The sequence below is a fragment of the Ursus americanus genome, chromosome 12 (assembly GCF_024610735.1).
Source record: "Ursus americanus isolate L20-20 chromosome 12, mUrsAme1.1.p, whole genome shotgun sequence".
NCBI classification, from domain to species: Eukaryota; Metazoa; Chordata; class Mammalia; order Carnivora; family Ursidae; genus Ursus; species Ursus americanus.
The window spans coordinates 61,302,055-61,319,122 of NC_142138.1; the positions used below are offsets into that span (position 1 = coordinate 61,302,055).

Here is a 17,068-nt window from a genome sequence, read left to right on the forward strand (position 1 = left end):
CAGAAAGAAATGGTCACTTGTCCCCCCTGCATTTGTGCTCTCAGAAAACAGAAGCTGTGAAGTCTTCACAAACATTTGTCACTACTCGGCATGGTTCTAGAAGTTTGTCTTAGGTATTCGTGTCAGGCACAGTAATCACTCCAATATTAAAGATGCAGGTTCACAGATCTGTGTGTGGTTTGCAGATTGGCTTCTGGGTTCCCACACTCCTGAGACCTGACTCTGTCATTTAGAGTTGTTGACCGATTGCGGGGCGTGCGCTCTGGAAGCCCGTAGGCTAGGCTGCAGGATAGTTCCTGGAGCTCCGTCCTCTAGGTAATATCGTTGAGCGTGTACATTTCTGATTTCCATGTTGTATGGATGACCAGAAGAATAGGATTCCTGTTCTCCTCAAACCTAAGCATTCATCAAAGCCACAGGGGAAATGTTCATGTTCCGTTTCCAGACAGCTGACGGCAGTGCTGTTCGCGCTGAAGTCCCTGAAGTCAGGAAAGCTGTAACCATTTGTCATTGTCCCACTTTCGGAGACCACTCGGCCTTTGCATTTTTATGGACGAAGTCTTAGTTTTGTTGTTCTCTCTTGAGCAGAGCATCATGGCCCACCATCAGGAACAAACTCAGCCAGGCAAAGCCCAGCCCTGCAGCACAGACCGATGGGACAGTCACAGGCCAACCACATACCTGGGGACAGGTGAGGCTGCTCTTCCCAGCTCTGGGCTTTTTCCTCTCTCACCTCCCCACTCTTCAGCGCCCATCCGCACTCGCGCCCCCACACGCGTACACCTTCAAATACCTTCCTACCCCCCCACTCCTGAGTACCTCGTCCCTCCTCCCAGCCTCATCCCAGGGCCCAAATAATTATCCAATCCTGGCTGATGAGTGGGGATTAGGGGAAAAAAAAGCGCCAGCAGCACTGGGCTCTGCTACCCTCGGTCCTCGTAATTTTGGTAGGGAAGCCCCAGACCCACATGCGTTGCTGTCTTCGCAGACCCTCTGAGAGACCAGAGCAGTATTTGTACATTTTTCTTTCCTCTTTGGTTGAAAATACTAGCCATGCAACAAAAACTAGATTTCCAGAAATTCGGCATCTTCGCGGGCCCTGGCGCTGCCGGAGAGCCGTTTCTCACCGATGAGGTCAGCTCGTCTGCCCTCTGGTTCAATTACTTGAGTGCAGTTTTCCTTGATATAAACTGCACCGAGATGCCCTTAAAACAAAAACCAAACCACCCCAAAACAACGTGGGGAGTTGACAGACCCGATGCTGGGTTAGCTACCAGACTTCCTAGCATCTCCGGTTCTAGACACGGTCTGCCTTTACGGTGGTTTGTCAGGAGCATGGCCAACTTCGGCTTTGAAAAGAAATTAATCTGCCTTTACTTGCAAACTGGCTTCATTTTCTCAGAGAGTGACTGGGCTTCTCTCTCGTAGAAGCACTCTGGAAGGCGAAATCGGGAAAGATGGCTCCACCTCGGACAGACACTCGTGGTCTGACCGCAGGCACCTTGCCCAGCCCGACACGGCAATGATTTCGGTTGTAGGCACCCGGCACAATCAGGTGAACAGATGCCACACCCCGCCAACCCGGATACGGACGGTTGTTTTCAGTTGCTACCTCGCTGACACTGGTGAATTTTTACTACAAATCAGTTCGGACACATTGTTCCCAAGATTAATGCTTCCTGAAGACTTGCTGTGTGTTTGGCATTCCATTCGCTTCCATAAGAGAACATAAAGAGTGAAAAGTTTACCCTGTAATTGGAGGACTGTGCAATGCACCCCGGGTCTGGTATTTAGAAATAGCAGTGTTTGAGTTCATTAAAGTAGGGTTTTTTTTTTTTTTCCCAGGGAAAATTAGTCAAAATATTCTTAAAGGAAGCATTCCCCCAGATTCTGTTCTCTGATTGTTCTGTTGCACATTGACCAACCCGTGGAGAAAACGTGATCTTCGGGTTAATTTAGGCTAAATTTTTTAAAGTAGCTGTTAAAACTTACATTCCTTTCTTATGATATAGGAATGCATATTGAGTGTGTAAGTCATAATCTCCCAGCTCTAAAACTAGTCTTTCTTCAAACCGTCAATAAAGCAGCCCACGAAAACTTGTTTTCCTCATACTTCTCTCTCTCCCAGAGCCTTGGTTGTTACCCGGTGGAGCTGGAGAGAGGCCCCCGGGGCTTCGGGTTCAGCCTCCGTGGGGGAAAGGAGTACAACATGGGGCTGTTCATCCTGCGTCTTGCTGAGGAGGGCCCGGCCATCAAAGACGGCAGGATTCACGTGAGTTGGCTTCCTTCCGCGACTTTTGGTTCTGGCTCCAGACTGGAAATGCCTGGAAAGAGTTGATCAAAGGGAAGGCACAAGCCTCCCGAAGCTAAGCACCAAAGTTTTCCGTCACTAAACCTGAAAGCAGCTGCTCATTGTTTCACTTTCTGATGCCTGCTGATTTCATGGCCTCGCTCTGGGGTCCTAGACGGTACCGCAGGGATGCTGTTCTTACCATCTCGACTTCGGGTGATAAGGAAACTTATTTTTTACTTACACAGTCAATGTTTGAAGGCAAATGGATTCGTAAATAAAATATACTTTCATCCTATTAAAAGTCTTAGAAAAGCCAGGATAAAACAGAATCTTCAACTTCTTCCAGAAATAATAGGCCCAAGATTTTTTTTTCCTCTGAGCTCCCCACAGAGGTAGCCAGAGATCAAAAAGCATGACTCTTCCAATCTTTACTATTATCTGAAAGACTGGATTCACACGAGTAATGGTCCATCCTAGGTGTTCTCAACTCTGAAACACTGTAGCTTTGTAAGGGGGCATTGCAGACCGGACTGTCTGTGGATCTGCACTTAAGGTATTTTCACCCCTCCTCTGAATGTTACTTAAAGAGGAATGTTATATAGGGGACATGCGCTGGCCTCAATTAAAAAAAAAAAAAATTCACTGATATTGTTAGGTTATACATTAGAAATTTTAAATTCTAGACGGCCTTCCGCCTACTGCTCAAGAGAACTTTGGATTTCCTCCCTCTCCCACCAGTAGGTAGCAGGGAAGATAATTTTTGTTTAAAAATCAGATGGTATATTCTAGTAATGTGGGAAAAGGCTTCCAGGTGATTGCAGTTCTGAATTTTCCCCATCACTGCCCCACTGCCATTACTCATTTGGTAAACATGTGTCGAGTGTTTGCTTTACCCAAAGCTTTTATGAATGAGTTCTGAATGAGCTGGGAGAAGGGGTGTCCCTAAAACAAATAAGACCCCACCCTTCTTCAGAATGACCAGACTTATGCACAAGTTCAAAGGAGGGGAGTATGAGTGGAGATTTAACAGAATGGGTGGCATTGGAAAGTGGGTAAGATTTCAGTAGAGAGAGATTGGTCCTTTTCCTTCCCCCTCTTTTTTTAAAAATCGATTTGGGTATACTTTTTTTTTTTTTTAAGATTTTATTTATTTGACACAGAGAGAGGCGAGAGAGGGAGCACAAGCAGGGGGAGTGGGAGAGGGAAAAGCAGGCTTCCCGCCGAGCGGGGAGCCTGATGCAGGGCTCGTTCCCAGAACGCTGGGATCACGCCCTGAGCCAAAGGCAGATGCTTAAGGACTGAGCCACCCAAGTGCCCCCAATTTGGGTATACTTTAAATCTGTTGTTTTTTTCAAAATCTCCTATTGTATGGCTGCCTTGGTGGCTCAGTCCATTAAGCATCTGACTCTTGATCTCAGCTCAGGTCTTGACCTCAGGGTCATGAATTCGAGCCCCTGCATTGGGTTCCATGCTGGGCGTGGAGCCTTCTTTAAAAAAAAAAAAAAAATCTCCCATTGTATTGAGTGTCAGTAAAAAAACAAGCCAAAAACTGGGATACAATTTCAAAACGTTGATTCCAGATATAAGCCTCAGATGTACTAATCACCAAACAAATAAAAGGCAAACAGGCCTTGAAGCAAAGTTTGTTTCTAAAGCAGGTCATTCTTTATAAATGAATGGGAGCTTTGGACTTCCGTGACTAAACCAACTAATTTCAAAAGCTCTGATATTTAAAAACAAAAGGAAAGAAGCGATTATGATTATGCCCAGGTTTGTTCTAAACTTAAGAAATCAGCTTTTCAGAGAAGAGTTCTTTTTCTGGCTACCAACCTATCAGAATCTTGACTTGCTAAGGATCATGGGAGCTTTGTTACCACTGACAGCTGACTCTGGGAGCCACGGCCCCAAATGAGGAGAGTTCATCTCCAGCCAACTCACACTGCGGAGCTGCCCGAGCAGCCCTCCCGCCCCATCCTCCTGCCTCTCTCCCTGCCTCCCTCGCTTTGTCTGTTAGGTTATCTCAGTACTTTGTGTCCTGCGTCTATCCTGTCAGTATCTTCGGTGCTGATACGTGCCTTGGTTATAGTAGACGCTCTGCAGATAGTGTTGAAAGAGTACAAGGGATGAAAAATACTTATGATGAGAGAATTTTTTCAAGATTAGCCCCTGGAACTTATTACTGCATAGACGGGACTTGGGACAGATGAAGCAGTTCGCAGTGTAATCGTGTACAGTAAAACAAGAAAAGGTTAACCTGTAATAGGGATGGAAAGGCTTTGAGAGTCAAGGGGATCTCTACATTTAGTGAGTCTTAAGCCGTCCATAAATCTGGTTAAGATCTGGAGAGAAGTGAAAAAGGTGTTCTGGGAGAAGGGAATGCGATCAGCTGCGTGGGAAAAGCTCATATGAGGGGATAGTGTCTGTTGTGGTTAGACCTTTACCATAGGACAGAATCAGATTTAGAAAATGTGGTGTCTGGCGTCTTCTAGGCAACACGTGTTTTCACTTAATTTTAGTCTCACAAAAACCCTTTAAGGGAGGTGGCATTATCCCCACTTACTGATGTAAAACTGAGGCTCCGGGGGACTAGGTCGCTTGCTGGGGTCACTCGGCCTGTGATGGCCTTGGTGGGACCCAGGTCTTTGGTCCTGTAAGCTCAGTCCACGTGCTTCCCACGTCAGGCCCTGGCTGGTGTCTGTCTGGATTGGACTGTTTGGGGAAGCGTAGAGGTTCTCAGGGCCTTCTAAGATCGTGTAAGCAACATGCTAGGAATATTATTTTGTAATTTTAATATAAGATGTATAATTTTAGTGGCTGTTAAGATAATAACTTTTTTAAGGAACATAATTTTTCTCTAGCCCCTCTTCCCACTTTTCTTCCTTTGGTTCTCCTTAGTCCCCATAATTTCATTTTTCAATAATACAAACCTGAACTCAAATCATTATTGGTTCTATTTATCAAAAGATGTGTTCCTCATTTTTATACATTTAAAATTTTTTAAAGTAACAGAATTTTCAAGGAATGTTCACATTTCTTTCTCAAAGGTGCCACTTTTTTAATCGCCAGCTCTGTACAGTCGAGTAGAGAACTTTTCCCTCTCTGAGGGCCTGTCTACCAGAAATCTTTTTTTTTATTTATTTTAACATCTATTTCAACTAACTTCTATCTGAGCACCAAATTACATTATTTTCTAGTCAACAAATATTTTTTTAAATAATATTTTTTATGTTAGTCACCATACAGTACATCCCTGGTTTCTGATGTAAAGTTCGATGATTCATTAGTTGCATATAACACCCAGTGCACCATGCAATACGTGCCCTCCTTACTACCCATCACCAGTCTATCCCATTCCCCCACCCCCCTCCCCTCTGAGGCCCTCAGTTTGTTTCCCAGAGTCCATAGTCTCTCCTGGTTCTGTCTACCAGAAATCTTAAAGCCGTGGGGTTCTAGTGTCCTTCTTCGCAATGTGGTTTTAAAGTTAAACAAACATGACACCTGGTGGCAAATCTGTTCAATTACAAGCTTTATTGCGATTGATTTGTACTAAGAGAGTAAGAAATAGGCTGCTTAGGACGGTGAATTTAAGCCAAAGAATGTGACTGCAATCAGTGATAACCTCAGTCATGTTTCACAAGACACACCCAAAGCATTCTGTGAATACTGTCTGCCTTAATTTTCATTTCTCTCATTATCAGCAGGATTTTATACCCAGTACTAACTCACACGTATTTCCTCATGCAAATAATTTTTCTTCAGTCACTTATTAGGGAAATCTGGGTATTGACTTTTGACTCACATATATACTAGATATAAGCCTTTTTATTAATGATTTGTGTATGACTTTTTCCATCCTATTATGTTTATTATTTTGTTTAAAGATCCTTTTTCTACTATGTTAAATCCATCTATCTCATTTGATAGCCTCCATTTCTTCAAGAGACTCCTCTTTGTTTTGCTGCAGATCTATGAAAAAAAAATCTCTTTTCTTTCTCATAGTTGACTTGACAGTTTTTGCAGTGTAGAGAGTGGGGTACAGCCCAGGTAAATCTTCATCCTAATGTACTTGAAGTCTTTTTTGGCAAGACAGGGAAATAGAGAACTTGAAAAGTAACATTTGTCTCTGGTGCGTAATCGGGTTTTACCTCATTAAATCCTCCCCGGTGCCCCAAGAGGTGGGTGCTGATATTATCCGCATTTAACAGGGAGGAAACGGAGACCACCCGGCCAGCGGGAGGTAGACCAGGAGTGAACCACAGACGTTAGGATGCCAAAGCCCAGCTTCCTGGCCCCTGTGCTTTGAACTATCTGTGGATACAGTCCTGCACCCACCCCACTCCACCCCCCCGGCCTCAGTTAAATAATTATTGGGTCATCTTGTGTTATTTCTGGATCGTTTTAGTAAGCTCTTATAAATATCTGAGCTTCTTGCAATTTCAGTAGTTTTCCATTGTTCAGTACTTCTCTTTTGAAGCCAGTCCCCTTTGCATGCTTGTCACCTTGAGACAGATGTTAAAATCACTGTTATCTTTAATCGGGTCCTTTGCAAAAGTTATACTTGACTCATCTATATTATCCTTTTTTTTTTTAAATAACATCACTTCCAGTAAACAGCAGGGATACTGAGGCATCTTTTTGTCATCCTTAGTTTTATGCTTTTAGGGAAATCATTTTACATTAAAGCCATGAGCGTCAGCCAGTAATTGGTTTTAAATAAGTAGTCATATTCATATATTCTCCAGGCTGCAGTTTTTCAGAGTTTTCATCTCTGAACATTCCAGTTCTCAAATACTCATATACGTCGAGGATGTGTGGGCAACACAAAAAGGAGTGGGCAGTTGTCCCCGGAGGCCAGGAAAGGCTTCAGAGATAAGGACCCACCTGCCTAGACTGCAGAAAACAAATTCAAGATTCCGCTCCCATTGGAAAGTACCCTTCAGAGGTGGCTCCTTCAGCCACGGCCCTGTAGTCGCACGTGGATCGTAGAGACCTCACCTCTGGTGGCACTTGGCCTTTGGTGGAAAACTCAGAATCTGATTCAGAATTTCAGGGTGCCCGGATCCTGTTTACTAGTCCTGTAAAACTTTCTCCTGTAGGATTTCTACAGAGTCAATAAAGCGGCCACTGTCTCTGCCAATGCTGTCCCCTGTCCACTCATCATCGGCCTTAGCACGACAGCACTGGGTACAAGTTACACATCTGACAAATGAGAGCGGGTCACTCGGCGCGGCTGGCGGCTCTCGAGCGGTCAGAGCCGACGTGAAGAAGGACACGCAGTCTCATGTTGTTCCTGCGAATGTTCCCTCTCTAGGTGGGTGACCAGATTGTCGAGATCAACGGGGAGCCTACCCAAGGCATCACTCATACCCGAGCAATCGAGCTCATTCAGGCCGGTGGAAATAAAGTTCTTCTGCTTTTGAGGCCGGGAACTGGCTTGATACCTGACCACGGTAAGTCCCGGAGCTCACGTGCGGCTGGAAAGTTGCCGGCGCGCCAGGGAGGGGACCGCGGCAGGGAAAGAATCATCTCTGTTGGAAGGGGAGAGAGAGTTTCCTGGCCAGTTCAAAGGTAAACTAGTTACCCAGCACAGCTACTGTACTGTGACAGAGCAAGTGGCTTCAGGCATGATTTTTGTTGGGATGGAACACAGGACGCAGTTTCCACAGAAAACACGTGATTGCTTTTGTAGAGACGCGTGCCTGTAGAAAACAGACGTCGGAAGCGAGTGATTTAAATGCCATGAAAGACATTTGAGGTCTCTTCAGACGCCACGAACCTCAGGCTTTTCTGGTCACTGGTCGAAAACAAGTTACCGTGGCCCTCCCTGGAGTCGGGAGCTGGACGTGGGACCGTGTCTGGTCTCCTGTACTGGTCCCCAGCTGCCTGGGTTTCTCTGTATGGGTTTCGAAATATCACAGGATTTGAAACTGCATTGTTTAATCGAGTTAAATCGAGTGTGGTACCCTATTTCTAGCCTAGAAATAGGGTACCACACCACTAGGACGCGTCCCTTCCAGGTTCCTCCCCACCCCCACCCCCCTAGAGTTTTTGAGGGACAAGGATAGACACGACCTCCTGCAGTCCCCTTCCGGCCTGTAATTCTCTGACTGTGTGATCTTCCACCATCTGCTTGTAAACCATACGTTCCCAGTGACAGCTTTGCTAACTGCGCTGTGATTTTTTTTTTTTTTTTTTTTTTTTTACATAGTCCTAGGCTTTTTCTCTTCCTTCTTCAGGTTTGGCTCCTTCCGGTCTGTGCTCCTACGTGAAACCTGAGCAACATTAAGGCTTTCAGGGCTTTTCTTGGTCTTTCCTTAAAAAGACTTGGTAAATTTGCATGTCTTGTAAATCACTTCCCTTTTTTTTTTTCCTGTTTAATTAAAAATGATGCTGTTAAATACATCTCTTTCTATCTTCTGCACTTTTCAGTTTCCTTTTGACATTGAATTTGACAGCTTAATGCAAGAAAATTATTTACATATGCCCACGAATCTTGTTCCGGCTACCACAAGTTGCGGTCTCCTTTATTAGTGATTTTGGCATTAGCCGTAAGCTATATCCTTTGATAATAGCCAAATTAGTAAGCTTCCTGGACCAAGCAATTTGGTCTGATTTTATTATTTATTTCTTCTAAGTTTTTTATTGGGCTTTACTACTTATCATATATGATGTATAAATTCTTCATATCATGAATTATACATAAATTATTGGAAAAATGTTATTTTGTGTATATTTAACAACCAGCTCGAATGAAGTACAGCTGTCATTCTGACCTGCCTTTATCGAGAGAGCTCGGCATCTATACTCAGGCTATTTAAGCAGCTAGTCCAATTCAAATGGCTGTCAGAGTTCAAAACTTACTGTTCCTGTTCGTAATTCTAAAATTTACTAATGATGTTCCACTCAAATCCCTTCTTGTAGGCGATCGGGATGTTAATCCTGCGTCGTCAAATGTGATTTATGACGAGCTGCCCCCATTTCCCCCATCTTCACATTCTGCTTCCGTACTTGAGGGGTCTCCCGTGCCAGTAACCGACGAATCTTTCATGAGAGTTCAGATATGTGAAAAGACAGAGGAATTAAAGGGTGGTGTGCCTGAAAAGAAAAGCACTTTAAGTGAAAATCCGTCTGATAAAAAGCAGCACTCTTTTCTCCAGAAAAATGTGAATAAAAGGGATCCACCCAGCGGCCAGGGACAGAGTGACGAGAAGAATCCCTTCAGAGTAGAGAACAGTGTCACACAAAGAGGTAGATCTGTGAGTCCCAGAAAGCCCGCCGGCCGACATGCCGAAGGACCTTCAGACCAGCTTCCCAGTCCTCTGCCAGCTGACCCCAAGAGAAGACCCAGAGACCGATCACTCAGCCCCAGGAAAGGGGACAGTAAGGGGGGGCAGATGGGCACCAGGGCAGGGTCTGGACAAGATCACTGCGGAAGAAGCAGAGGACGGTCTTCCAGCCCAAAGAAGCAGCAGAAGACTGAAGGAAGCAAAGGCCGATCGAATGCCGAAGCCAGATTATTAGAGGCTGAGAGTCAGAGGGGAGGGGGCCGTGCGAGGGACAGTGCTGAGCAGATCTCCGAGGGCAGAGAAGAATCGGGTGTTGTCCGGAAAGACGCAAAGCAGAGCCAGTCTGGAAAAAACAGAACGAGGTCTCCAGAGAAAAAAAGCAAGAGAATGGATGACAAGTCTCTTCCATCCAAAAGGACTAGTACTGCTGCTAGTAGAGTATTATCTGACAGGGAGAAAGGAAAGAAGGCGACCTTAGGAGACACAAGTTCCAGCAAAGAGAAGACAGGAGAAAATGCCAGAACCTCAGACAAGAAGCTGAAGCAGGACCCTGAAGAAAGGACGGTTTTAAACAAAATCCAAGCTCCCCGAGGAAAAGAACAAGAGGCAGCCGACAGAAGCAGAGAGAGTGGAGGGTTCCAACCTGAGAGCACTTCTCCCGTTAAGAAGACACCCATAACTCCAGGGCCCTGGAAGGTGCCCAGTGCGAATAAAGCCGCAGGCACTACTGGTGTGGCCGAGAAACGGCTGTGACCTTTGGAGTAAAACAAAGAAAAACAAGTTGTAATCTTTTCTTACTGAAAAGGGGCATTTTTCAAAAAAAACCCACAAAGTCATTTTTTTAGAAATTCTGAAACACACATTCTAATTTGAGCATCCGGTTACCCAGGCTCATGAAGGGCCTTCAGGATCCCCCCCGCACGCAGCTGACATGACTGCTCGGGGTGGGGGGTGGGCAGCCCGTCTTCGTGGGTGTCCCAACATGTGACGCGGGCTGACGTGCACGGGGTGGTCACAACTCACTTGATATCTGTGCCAAGTTATCGACTGTATCGTGTCTGTTTTATCCGTCTCACTCAGCTATTTCCACAGGAATGAAAAAACTCGGTTTGGCTCGGAAGTTGATATTCTCATAGCATGCTGCATGTTTATACCGAGAGACACGTTTGGGTCCTTGCAGACGAAGGGACCGTTAGCTCATCATTGAAGATGGCAGTTGCCTCTCCTAACAGCTACTGGTGATGGCCCAGGCCCAGTTTAACAATGAAACTCCAAAACGTCACTACTGAAAGGAAAACCAAAATGTAGTCAAATTGCGGCACTTTCTTAGGGTTTTTAACCAGCTACTTACAATTGGATGCTTAAAAATGAGCTAGTGCTTTCAGCAAAGAAGAGTCGCCCACCTGCTGTATTATCCCACCCTGATGTGGTCTTAGCATCTCAGGTCACCCTTTTCCTTCAGTTTATTTCGTTACGGAGCCAGAAAGAAGCATGTGGACATGTTGCTTCCTGAGGTTCAGAGAAAAACCACCAGGTTTCTATTTCTGGACACTTGGGTCGGACCTCCTGCTACCCGTTCGTTAGTTGTTGCTCCACGGCGCGCACATGAAGAGCCGAAACGTCGTACGGATTGTGAGGGCCTCGATCACAAGCGGTTTCACGGGTGAAGGACCAGGCGTCTGGCGGCAGCTGTCCACGCGCAGGTGTTTCGAGGCAGAGCCCACGTTCAGACCTGCTTGGCAAGGACAGCCGTGGCGTGGGGGGTAGGCAGCACTTGCTAGATCTGACTTCGTTTTTAATTTCTAGCTACAGTAACATTTAAAAAAAAAAAGGGGGAGACTAGACATCTGCTTGGCTTGTACACATTTTCGGAGTTCTTTTTTAAAAAAGTCTAAGTAAAGGTGTTTGTTGGGGGGTAGAGACCGTTTGTAGCTCCATAAAAGAGACCCAGGACTTTCAGGCCCCCGCAGCAGCATTCGGTAGCAGCTCTGAATAAGGAACAATCTCAGAACAAAACCATTTGTGGAGTATTTGAGCACACCTGTTCCGTCACGCAAGTTCATCTTGTTCTTGTGAAACGTGGTACGTCCACGCCCTGTCCGCTCGGAGTCCGACTGTGAAAGTCTCTAATGTAACAACTGAAGCCGCCCTTGTAGCTGAGACGTGCTCCCCGGAGTGAGATTGCTGAAACCCCCTTTCATCCAGAACTATATTTACCCACCTATTGTAACTACTTGATAGAGAAAAATTAGGAGGCTTGATACATGCTAAGAATTTAGCACCACAGAAATGATTTATTTTCCCTATAGTCCACAATTAATTAGTGATAAAAATCCTATTTTTATTGTTAACTGTGACATAACTTGGATGTCCTATGTCGTCAGTCTGATGTGGTCCTTTTCTTCCTAAGTAACCCGTCACTGTACTGATTCTATACTGACTTAGCAGCGTGGCCTTGGAACGCTAAGCAAAGTACGGATGTGCTGGTTGTAAATGTTCATATTGTACAGTACCTTTATATATACACTTGAGGCTCTGATTAGAGAGAGAGATCTGTAAATCGCTCGTTATTTTTTATATAGACATTAAAAACAAACACAAAAACTGTTTACGGCCTGCATTTCTTTTACTGTCAGGGTTACTTAATGTTGCTTTCTCTTTATGGAGCTAATTCCTATCACAGGCTGAGTCCTCAAATAGATTTTGTTCCTCCAAGTGATGAATGTTCAAAATCCTCCGACCAGGGGGGGCCGTAATGATGACTTTCCCTGTGTAGCTTCCTTTTACCTGTAAGTAAGCCCTGAAATTGGTTTATCAATATGCCTGTTCATTGTAAAGAAAATAGCTTTGCATCATTTGCTACCCGCCTCCAAAATCTTTTCCTATACTGTCAGAGAGAAAAGGGCTTGTCTTATTGGAAGTTCAGTGAGTAGACCTTTCTAATGGAGAGAGTAGTGTAAGCCCAACAGTAAATTATTTCATTTACTAAAGGTTACACTTCAGAATGAAGTGTTTTGACTTAGGTTTTGGGCATTAATAATGATACCAAAAATTAAATGAAACCCATTTCACAACATGGTTATTTTACTCTTGTGGGTAAAAATAAATTCCTACCATTGCATGAACTCACACTAAAAATTAAACCCATCCCCCAAGTTCCCAAGCCGCACAGTGGAGATGCGTGTCATGGCAAAGGCTGTAGAAAGTGGCAGCAAAAGAGTTTGGGAATTCTGGGATGCTACTGCATTGTCTTGCTACGTACAGAGGAGAGACTGAGATCGTAGTTACATCAAATTTTATAGACCAAGGAGCCGTTGAATAGCATCAGCTATTTCAGAATCTCAGACACAAAAGCATTCGGCTCTTTAGTTCCACATGGAAGTATCCTGGGTTTTTCCTTTAAATTGATATTCCCACGTAGAAAAAGCCAAATGCTTTTAAACACATGTACAAATGAATTTCGTGGAAATATGTCCGACATTCAAAGAGAATAGGGTTTTAAAACAAGGAATATTCAAATTAGTGAAACCGTGTAAGAGTCTCATGACCTGCTCAGTCCGTAGGTTGCCTCTACAGACCACTGGTATAAACACGGACCTTTGCACAAAAGGTGACGCGCCAGTCTGGTATGAAGAATACAGCAGAGCAACTTTCAGCATCCTCATGACATGTTCCAGTGCCTAAGGACTGTCTGTGTGTGTCAAACATAACGGATCTGTTTGTTTAGGCAGCTCTTTACTGGCCATGCTCTTAAGGTTGATCAGCAATACAACGACTGGTTTAAAGCGCGCCCTAATTATTACATGAAATCTGCAACCTTTGCTTTAGTTGACTGAATTAGTGTAAGAGAGCCACTAACTTGGATCTGTTTTCAGTGTTGCTATGCAAGAGGGCCTTACGGGCTCTTTCTCATTGACATTAAAAATACGAAAACATAGCCAAGTGCTTTAGCTTAGCCTAAACCTATAATTTTGACAGAGAATCCTTTAGAAATTTGTCTATTTCACAGTGTTTGCATTAAAGCCAAACAGAACTATTATTAGCAAATACACAAAGCAAGAGGCTTATTTTGTCCTTAATAAACGACAATCATTCGTTACCTTGAGTAATACCTTATTACAGCGTACACGCTCAGGCATGCTGCAGGAAAGGTATGGCATTATTGCACATTTGTGAAATTCAAACTTCATTATTCAAGATGGGCACCAATAACTGCAAGAAGCAAAGGATTACTTTAAATGATTAAACTAGTCAATACATGTATACATGAGATTAACTTTAATGAATTTCTCCATAATCCCAAATCATATGCCATATTGGGAGTCAGACCCATTTGGCCCACTATGAGTGTATAAATCTAAAACATTTCAGAAGTGAATGTAATTAATTTGGAAGAGTGTTATTTTTACAGTGCAGAAGTCCACTTACTTATAAATACAATGAACCAAAAATACAAACACCCATAAGCTTATACCCTGTGAGGCACTATGGTATTTAGTAGGATTTTTCTACATGTCTCTGAAAGTCAGGAAACCATATGCCAGTTAGGCAAGTATTTAGTTATTCAACTATACAAAGTATTTGGCTTATATTATACGTTAGCTATAATTTACATATTTAGGAAATTTCGGGTTGTACCTCCATAGCAATTTTAAGAGGGATAATTTTTCCTGATATAAATTAAGTGAACAGGTATTTCTCTTAACCTCCAATGGTTATTACTATTCCAATTAAATGTATAAATGGACTAATCTAGCCCTGTTCTTACATCTTAGTTTAGTTTCTCAGTAACAGCTAAATATTACCAAAGTATATTATATCTCACTCTTACTTGGGGATCAAAACAAAAGTCCAAGTTCTGGGGCAACTGGGTGGCCAGTCAGTTGAGCATCTGACTCTTGATTTCGGCTCATGATGTCAGGGTCATGGGGTCGGGCCCTGCATCAGGCTCTGCTCTCAGCACAGAGTCTGTTTGTCCCTCTCCCTCTCCTCCTTCCCCTACTCACACCCTCTCTATCTCTAAAATAAATAAAATCTTAAAAAAAAAAAAAAAAGCCCAAGTTCCTCGAAATTATACAGAGATAAATGAAGCACTGAGGGTAGGAGAACCATGAAGTTACAACTCTCCCATCCTAACAGAAAATAAGCTGCATGAATGTTGTTACTTGAGGTCTACTCATTCATTCTACACATTTATATTGAGGACCTATTATGGGATCAGGTACTGTTTTGCATTCTGGGGACCTATGGTGTGGACAAAAAGTCCCTGCCTTAAGGGGCTCACACTCTAGTCGGGGGGACAGAAACAAAGAGGCAAAAAATGAGAGGGGAAGCCGCAGAGTAGGAAGATCGTCCCTTCCATGTACACCAAGGCTGCAACGACATATAGTGCAATTCACTTTGAGAATGACCTGATGGCTAGCAAAAATCTCTTCCACGGCTAAAGATACAGAGACAACACCACATTGGGAAAGGTAGGTAAAGGGCAAGTAAGGAGCCAAACCCTTGGCAGGGTGACCCACAGGTGAGAGGGATAGTACATGCACAGATGTCTTCCTTGGGGAGAGAAGGGTCCAAACCCCACATCAGGTGCTCCTGCCCCAGCCCTGGGAATCTGTTATGGGAAGATAAGCCACTTCCCACCCTGTCCCATAACATCTCTCTTTGAAACTCTAGGAACTTTGGAAATCAGCAGGGCTTAACTAAGAGAAAGCCAGAGGGCTATAGGAAATGAAAACTCTGCTCTTAAAGGGTCCTCACATTATAGGAGTCCCAGAAGAAGAGACAGAAAAAAGCAGAAACAATACCTGAAAACTTTCCTAACCTGGGGAAGGAAACACACGTCCAGGTTTTAACTGCATCCAGGAAGCATAGAGAGTCCCAAACTGCTGAACACAAAGAGGTCCACACCAAGAAAAATAATAATTAAAATGTCAAAAATTAAAGAGGGATAAATCTTAAAAGCAGCCAGAAAAGACGGGAAGATGGTGGTGGAGTAGGAGGACCCTAGGCTCACCTCATCCCATGAATACAACTAGATAATTATCATATCATCCTAAATACCCCAGAAATCAATCTGAAGGCTGGCAGAACAAACCACAACTAAAGGTAGAAAAGAGGCCACATTGAAGAAGGTAGAGAGTATGGAGAGGCAGCTTGGGAGAGAAACTGATCGTGGCCACTGCGGTCACAGAGAAGGGCAAGAGACAAACTAGCACACAGGGGTGTGCGTGGGGAAAACGAATTCCCATAGCAATTATCTTGGTAAGTGGGAGGGCTCAAATTTTGTGAGTTCTCACAACCAGCGGGGCCTAAAGCCTGGAGTTTAAAGGTTGTGTGCTTGGCTCAGGGAGAGCTCAGAGGACATTGGGCTGCTCTTGGAGAAAAGCCAGGGCAAACAGCCAGTGGACATGCAATGGTGACACAGCGATCTGAAGAGCACCTGGAGCACACAATGGGGAGGTTAGTTGTGTTGTCTTGGACTGTGTCCCAGAGAGGCAGCATTCATGGAGAGACCCCTCTGGGAACAAAGGATCTGGCAGGCGTCCTTTCTCTCCCCCACACCTCAGCATAAGCATAGGGCCACCTGTAGGACCCAGCACAGTGCCAACACTCGCTACCTAACTGCCTAGACCAAGCCTGTCCTGCCCCCATGCTTCGGTAGAACCATCCCTACCAATTCAGCTTCCCTCAGTCAAAGCACGGCAGGCCCTCTCCCTCAAAACACTGGCCCAAACCCCTGCCCACACCACGTCTCCCCACCTGGGAGTTTCGCAGAGCCTCAGTTCTGGTGGCAGTGGCAACAGGTCTCATTTCACAAGCAGACCAGAGTGCAGCTAGTTAAAACTCACCACTTTTCAGGCCAGGGACCAACACTGCCCACAATAGCATAAGAGAGCCTCTGCAGGTGACTGGCCTGAAGGATAAAGTGGCCAAGACACAACAGCAGAGCATACACGGCACACATTAGAGACACTCCCAGAAGTGCCACACCCTGGGGAACAGGGCATGATACACTGCAGGACACTACAAGACCTCTTCATAAAGCCATTATCCTCAAGAACAGGGGATGTAGCTGGCATTCGTGACACAGAGAAACAGGCACGAAGACTTAGATAAAATGAGAAGACAGAAGAATTTGTCTCAAATGAAAGGAAAGGGCAAGGCTGTAGCCTGAGATATAAGCCAAACACACATAAGTAACATGCCTGATGGAGAATTTAAAGCAATGATCATAAAGATACTTGCTGGACTTGAGAAGAGAAAGCAGGACACCAGTGAGACTATTAATACAGATATAAGGAAAAATATAGCAGAGATAAAGTGCTCAATAAACAAAGTGAGAAAATGCTTGATGGAATGAACAGTAAGATGGAAGAAACAGGAAAAAATTAGTAACCTAGAAGACAGAGTAATGGAAAGTAATCAAGCTGAACAAAGAGAGAAAAAGAATCATGCAAAATTAGAATAACTTAGGGAACTCAGTGAT

At 44.3% G+C, this 17,068-nt stretch overlaps 2 protein-coding genes across 6 annotated transcripts in view; one reads left to right on the top strand and one right to left on the bottom strand.

The window, feature by feature from the left end:
* Positions 1-12,187, top strand: part of MAGI3 (membrane associated guanylate kinase, WW and PDZ domain containing 3) — a 233,105-nt gene extending 220,918 nt beyond the window's left edge. Inside the window, exons 17-22 of one of the 2 annotated variants that reach the window (XM_045801477.2) lie at positions 589-691; positions 1,429-1,555; positions 2,129-2,272; positions 7,605-7,743; positions 8,530-8,620; positions 9,215-9,262. In XM_045801477.2, coding sequence (XP_045657433.1) covers positions 589-691; positions 1,429-1,555; positions 2,129-2,272; positions 7,605-7,743; positions 8,530-8,579 — 563 coding nt within the window. In that variant the 3' untranslated portion in view covers positions 8,580-8,620; positions 9,215-9,262. Of the gene's footprint in view, positions 1-588; positions 692-1,428; positions 1,556-2,128; positions 2,273-7,604; positions 7,744-8,529; positions 8,621-9,214 lie in introns of both variants that reach the window. The other variant, XM_045801476.2, reaches the window with a different exon arrangement.
* The window catches only part of PHTF1 (putative homeodomain transcription factor 1), a 72,097-nt gene continuing 60,831 nt past the window's right edge, over positions 5,803-17,068 (bottom strand). The window contains exons 20-22 of one of the 4 annotated variants that reach the window (XR_015726393.1): positions 13,680-13,791; positions 9,155-10,333; positions 5,803-8,186 (exon numbers count right to left, since the gene is read on the bottom strand). The gene's annotated coding sequence lies outside the window, so the exon portion shown is untranslated. Of the gene's footprint in view, positions 8,187-8,648; positions 10,334-13,679; positions 13,792-17,068 lie in introns of those variants that run through there. The other 3 variants (XR_006780309.2, XR_015726392.1, XR_015726391.1) reach the window with 3 other exon arrangements.